Source organism: Caloenas nicobarica, chromosome 10 (assembly GCF_036013445.1).
Source record: "Caloenas nicobarica isolate bCalNic1 chromosome 10, bCalNic1.hap1, whole genome shotgun sequence".
NCBI classification, from domain to species: Eukaryota; Metazoa; Chordata; class Aves; order Columbiformes; family Columbidae; genus Caloenas; species Caloenas nicobarica.
The window spans coordinates 17,440,802-17,447,426 of NC_088254.1; the positions used below are offsets into that span (position 1 = coordinate 17,440,802).

Below are 6,625 nucleotides of genomic sequence, written 5' to 3' on the forward strand. Positions count from 1 at the left end.
ATAAAGAAATTCAAAGAATAAAATTGGGCCTGCATAGTTTAGGGAGGAGAAAGCTAAAGGGGCACAGCAATAGTTTTCATTTTGTAAAGAATTCAGCAAAGTAATGAGCTTAAACTAAAGTATGAAAGACACTTACTGGTGTTTTCTTCATTGCAGACCGAGGAGAATGGCAGAGGGATCGAAAGTTCAACTATGGTGGCAACAGCAGCCAGATGTGGGGTGGGGAGCGGCACCACCAGTATGAGCAGCACTGGTACAAGGACCACCACTACGGCGATCGGCGATCTCGTGGAGATCCCCACCGGAGCTCCGGGAACTACAGACCAAATAACCTCTCCCGCAAGAGACCATACGAACAATACAACAGTGACCGAGACCACAGAGGCCACCGGGATTATTACGATAGGTAATTAATTCATTTTCATCTCAGAAAGGCTGGGAGGAGTTTGCAACGCTGCAAACTCTGGTGGCCAGGCTTTCCTTGGAGAACTGATCTCCATCCCTTCTTTCTCTCTGCAGGCACCACCACGATTCCAAGCGTCGACGATCCGATGAGTTCAGGCCTCAGAACTACCACCAGCAGGATTTCCGACGGATGTCTGATCACAGGCCACCCATGGGATACCATGGCCAAGGACCTTCGGACCACTACCGGTCCTTCCACACAGACAAATCGGGAGATTACAAACAGCCGCTCCCTCCACCTCACCCTGCAGTGTCGGACCCTCGCTCGCCTCCCTCTCAGAAATCCCCCCACGATTCCAAGTCACCTCTCGATCACAGGTCACCTCTGGATAGGTCGTTAGAACAAAAAAACAATCCAGATTATAACTGGAGCATTCGGAAAGCATAAAGTGACTGAGAGGGGGAAAGTGAACGTCTGAAATACCTGGTTTGATGCAACAAGAAACTTTGAACATGCTGCTATCATCTTGCTGGGACAAGGAGGATTTTGGAGGAGCAGTTGGAGGAAGATTTTCCTTAGTTCTTTGTTCTGGTTTGGATTCTCATTTCCTTTCCCCTCTTCTACTATTGAACGTTTGGAACCAGCCTTGCTGCCTCATTCTTTTGTTTAGTTTTTGTTTTGTTTTTGTTTTCCCCATTCCAATGGACCCAAGGGAATTATACCCAGCCAGTGTTTCCCCAAACCGAGAAGGCGGATCGATGCTGCTTGGGACTGTGCAGAAGGCTGCGTGCCTGCTCTGACTTAATGTTACATGACAGATGCTGCTTTGGGATTGGGGATAAACTGGTTGGGCTGGGCTTTGTGTGTAACCAGCACAGGGCAATGGGAAGATATTCAAAGAGGGACAGGAGAGTCCCTCAGCAGCCAAGCTTGGTTAAAGGAGGGACAGGAAAGTCCCTCAGCAGCCACGCTTGGTTGAAGGAGGTACTCGACGTCCCTGCAGAGTGACTCCAAAGGAGTTGCAGCCATGCTGGCGACGATCCATTGCTTTTCTGGCCACATGATCATTTCTTGTGTCTTTATCCATTTCAAGAAACTGGCTCTGCTTTGAGTGCTGTTTTGTCCCCTGCAACAGAAGAGATGCAAGATGCAGGGCATCTTCCTTCCCCCTCAGGGCTGGAACTGGCAAATCTTGACTCTGCGGGGCTTTGGGATATGTGAAGACTTCCTTAGCAAAGGCTTAGTTCACTTCTGACCAGTAGGAAAGAAACTGGAATGAGAGCAGTATTTCCCAGTGGACAGGGCTCAGGAATTCCTAACAAAGCTCCTCTTCTTCTTCTGACATGGACAGCTTGGATGGTCCAGGAACTAACAGATGCTGGCTGGGAGCTGCAAGGTCAAAAGGTGGCTCTGGGCATCTGGGGATCCTGAAGCTCCTCATCTCCCTGCCACTGAAGTGCTCCAGTCTTTGGGCAAGTAATTCCTCTCTGCGCTTTGTGAAACAGTGGTTGCAAACCTTTCCTGCAACCAAAGGATAAGGTAGAGCAGAGTTAAATAGGGATCCAGTGGCCTGATCACCATGCAGCCAATGGTCACCTTCCTGCCACCCTTCCAGCAGTCAGCAGGAACTCGGATTTGCTAAAAGTACCTGCACTGAACAACCTTCTGTCTAAATTGGAAACGTGCCTGAGGACTTAGCACCTAAGTTAGCAGGGAGAGAATGAGGAATTTGGGACTGAGTCCTTAAAAATCCTGGAAGCAAATGTTTTGAGAGCGCAGCATGGCAGAGGGAGAAGAGGGATCTGCAGCCCAGCTCAGTGGACTTCAGAGCAAACACTCCTCCAAGTATTCGAGCCACAGCCTATGATGCAGAACAGTGTCCAGCCTGAAGACTGTGGTGTGGTGGGAGGGGTTGTGCACAGATTTGCTGGCCAGAAGTAGCTTGGGTGATGATTTTTCAGGTCCTAGGCCTTTGTTGGTAGAGTCACATCCTTGGAGACCACAAAGCTCTCCCAGCAGCCGGGCTGCTTGGAGCGGGGTGTCTGGGGACGCATCATCTCCCAGAGCTCAGGGTTAAAGTTTGGGTTGTTCCAGACTCCTCTTTTTGGTGGGGGACAGGACCTGGGCCTCATATTAAGATGCCAGTATCTGACCCGAATAAGCTGTGATGTCCTTTCCCCGGAAAGTCTGAGGGGAGATGGGTGTTCAGGGCTGGCTTCCCAACTCCAGCCAGCACCTTGGAAGGTGCAGACAAACCAACACTAATACCCCCATGTCCCCAAATCTCTTGCCGTCACTCACTCCTTTCTGAACCCACTGCTTTAATGGGACGCGTTGGAATTGTTTTGCTCCCCTTCTGTTTTTATTTTGCAAGATTTCCACCAAATGCAGGGCAGTTTTGCTTCCTTGGGGGCAGAACCGGGCAGTGCTGAATTGCCCTGAGAAAGTGTTACCCTTGTGTTTACCTGCCCAGGAGGAGACAAGTCTTCCACGGACCCCTTGGAGCTGCTGGGTGATATGAGGTGTTGAGATAGCGTGTTTTTTGTGACGTTTCTCACTAAGCTGTGATTGCAGGCGCACTTGCTGTGGTATTTGACAAAGAGGTCCTTTCTTTTCAGAGGTATTAGCTTTTAATGTGAAAATGGAAAAAACCTTGGAGGGGCAAAGAGAATTGCTCTTTTTCTTCACCAAGCGGTGCTATCGTGCTGGGAAGTTCGTGCCATACACTTGTAGCAAAAGGCAATACTGGCCAGACCAGTGTTACGGTTGATGCAGGAAGACTTTGAACCCCAGCAAGAAGCATTTTCTGTGCCCAGATATGGGGGTTTCTGCTCCTCCTGGGTTCCTGGTATGAGGTTGGTTGGGTTTTCCTTCTTGTGGAACAGCAAAAGCTTTACCCATGTCCACTGAAGAGCTGTCCCCGCTGTCACATTAGCCCGATACTGAAGTCACATAGTTTTGTTCACTCATGGCGGGTGGGTCTTTGCTGGGTTTGGCTTTAATGAAGCTGGAGGACTAGATTTGGGAGAAAGTCCTCCCTGAGCAGACACACACACGCATGCATTTGATGTCCCCTTGAGGTAGGGACCATAACCAGACACAGTCACTTGGGTGTGAGTGGGATTGGAGGGGACAGGTCCACAGCCATAAACTTCACTGCGGTGTTTGTGTCAACATCTGGTACAGCTCTTCCTTCCGAACCAGCTGTGGGATCCCCTCTAGCCTCTTTGCAGGAAAAAGTAGCAACTTGCTGGGTTTTTCTTTAACTTAAAGAAAAAAAAAAAAAAAAAAAAGGAATTTTTCAGCCTGACCCCTTTGGAAATGGTGTAAAGTTGTGAATTCACACGATGGAAGTCCTGCAGACCAAAACCTGCTGTGGACAGACAATGCGGTGCCCAACCAAAGTGGATCCTTAACATCTCTCTGAAGTCCTTAAGTGAACAGTGTAGGTGATCCACACAAAAATACTATTCTGCTTTCACCCGTTTCCTCCCGACCTCCGCCTCCCCTCCGGGGAGAGAAGGACTCTTACTGTAAAAATGTGGACTTTTAAACCTGTTGACTAAAAACAGTAATTAATATTAATTTATATTTGTGAAAAAATGCCACTGTCCTAGTGATTTCTGATGTAAATATGTTGTTTATATAGTATGTATTAAATTTTCCTACGTTGTAAAACTGCTGTACTTTTGATTCTTGTATATTAAAAAGTGTTACTGAGATTTTCAGAACCGCGCCAGCATGGTGTGTCCGCGGGGGTCCTGCAGCCCCTAAAACCGGGGCTGTTATGGGGTCCCAGGGCCCTTTCCTGCAAGCCACAGGCATGCTGAGATGGATATTTTCACTGAGCAGGAATAAGCATGTTCTTCTTGGCTGTTTTACATAGTTTCACAGTCTGCGGTGATAGAGACTTGGAAACCCCTTCGGATGGGAATTTCCACCCCATCAGGAGAAGCCGTGCATTTCCTCACCCATTTCCACCAAGACTTCACTGGAATGGTACCAGCATTTGTGTGTATATCCAATCTCCACGTTTTCTGGATCTCTGGGGGTGTGTAAACTTCTTTTTGACCCTTTCTGGGGAGAATTCCCCTTTCTCTAGAAGTGCTGCTCCATTGCATCGGTGTTCTCCACTCTGTTGAGCAGGACTTGCCTCTTCCCAGGTGGGATGTGAGTGGGATGTGATGGCATCTTGGGGACTGCTTTGGTTTTTGTTTTTTCTTCTCCACCCATTCACACTGAGGCCCACACAACAAGACACATTGCAGGTTTAAAGCCATTTCTCCCATGTTTATAAGGGCTCATTGTAAAAAAGGCTTTTCACACCTGGATCCAGCCCTTCCCACCCTCTCTGCTGCTGAGCCAAGTTTCAGACGAGAGTGAAAATTTCACAGCTGAGTTGTTATATATGCCTCTGAAAAATGGGGGTTCCTAATGGAAAGATTGACTGGCTGGTAGCCGTGGGGCTGCATCAGGGAGAGGGGGCTCGGCTGAAGGGGGACGCAGGGGCTATGGGGAGCTGGTCTGGGTGTCCTTGCCTGCAGCGCAGAGGGGTGAATTGAATCTATTTGAGGCAGGTGATGTTTTTAATTAGTCTCTTATCCAGGGGTACCCACAGGAAAGCTGGAGAAGCAAGGGCCTGAGGAACCAGAGCAGTGCAACAGGTAAGGACACTGGTACCTTGATGCTGGGGGACATCGACACCCCCCTGCCCATCACATCTGCAGCACCACAATGCAAACGGTTCAAACCTGACCCCCCATGAAAGCTGATGGGGAAATAACCCCTTAGTGTGATGCAATCTTCTCATCTTTATCAAATCATAGAATAGTTTGGGTTGGAAGGGACCTTCGAAGCTCATCCAGTCCAATCCCTGCCATGAGCAGGGACTTCTTCACCCAGATCAGGTTGCTCAGAGCCCCGTCCAGCCTGGCCTGGAATGTTGCCAGGGATGGAAATGATCTACCATCAGGACGGGGATGATCTTCCCATCAGGCAGGTCCAGTCGGTCCCACAGGAATGTCCCCTCCACGAGGCCACGGGCCACGGAGCACTGTGACCTCCCCAGGGTGCTGGGCTGGACAGGACCAGGGCTGGACCATGCCCATGTTGCACAAGCTGGATCTGCAGCCGCTGCCACCAGCTTATCCCATGGTCCAAGGTGGTCAGGGCAGCCACCTCACAGCCATGGACAGCAGGACCCACAGCCCTGTCTCACACCCACCCCAGCCAGGGATGGGGTGACAGAGAAGCCCCCCCTTTTTGCATTACGCTGTGCCAGAGCGGACCCTCTAGAGGGCAGCCGGTTCCCAGCAAAAACCCATCTTTTGGTGAATAATACTCTGCAGCTGTGGTTATTCCCAGACAGGCTGGCGTGAAAAGCGGCCGGGTGGCTGCAGTGTCCCCACTCAGCCCAAGCAAAGCTCAGAGCAGCCAAGGCTCTGGCCTGGGGCCAGGGGATGTGCAGGCACAGCCCAAACGGGGCTTGAAACCAAACCCGACACATCAGGCTGTGGCATTTTAGCAGTCAACCATCACAGGACCGTGTGCCTCAGACAGAGGGGTAGGATGGGACCTTGGAGCCCCCAGGGGCTGCACCCTCACGCGTGACCTGGAGAGCAACCTGGACCTCTTGGACATGCCATAGGGTCATTGCTGCCACCACCGCCCCGGTGTCCCTGCACAGCCTGTGCCTTCCCTGCTCACCTGCTGGGGAAGGTTCAGTGCTACACGTGATTGACGAGGACAGGGACACCCCAGTCCCTCAGGGATCACCATCCCTTTACATCCAGCTCTTTGTCCCACCAGGACATGCAGATGTGCTCTTGCTGCCCGCTCCCTGCCCAAGGCTGGTGAGCAGGGGACCACTAGTGACCAACAGAAGACCCCTAGAGCCCCCATGCTCTGGGCAGTTCTTATGAATTCACAGATTTGGCTAAAGCCAAGCTCTTGTGAGCTGGTGCAAGTGGTGGCAGAGAGAGTGGGATTGGATCTTTAAGAAAGCTACTGGTTCTTCAGGGCTCTGAAGGATGGAGAGGTCGGGTCTCAGATCTCTGGCACTGGGTGTCTTTGGGCTGGTTTGCCCAAATAATCTGTGTTTTCAACTGGTGTCAGTGTCCCGCCCAGCCTCAGCATCTCCCTGGCCCCAGCTGCAGGGACAAGGAGCCCTTCAGCTCTTGAAGAAGGGAAAATGGACAAAAAAATGTGCAGTTTTAGTTT

At 50.7% G+C, this 6,625-nt stretch overlaps 1 protein-coding gene across 1 annotated transcript in view; it reads left to right on the forward strand.

Annotated features, from left to right (window-relative positions):
• Nucleotides 1-4,084, forward strand: part of CHD2 (chromodomain helicase DNA binding protein 2) — a 56,479-nt gene extending 52,395 nt beyond the window's left edge. Inside the window, exons 38-39 of the mRNA XM_065641335.1 lie at nucleotides 157-406; nucleotides 520-4,084. Of these exons, the coding sequence (XP_065497407.1) occupies nucleotides 157-406; nucleotides 520-853 (584 nt within the window). The 3' untranslated portion in view covers nucleotides 854-4,084. The remainder of the gene's footprint in view (nucleotides 1-156; nucleotides 407-519) is intronic.
• The last annotated feature ends 2,541 nt before the right edge of the window (nucleotides 4,085-6,625 follow it).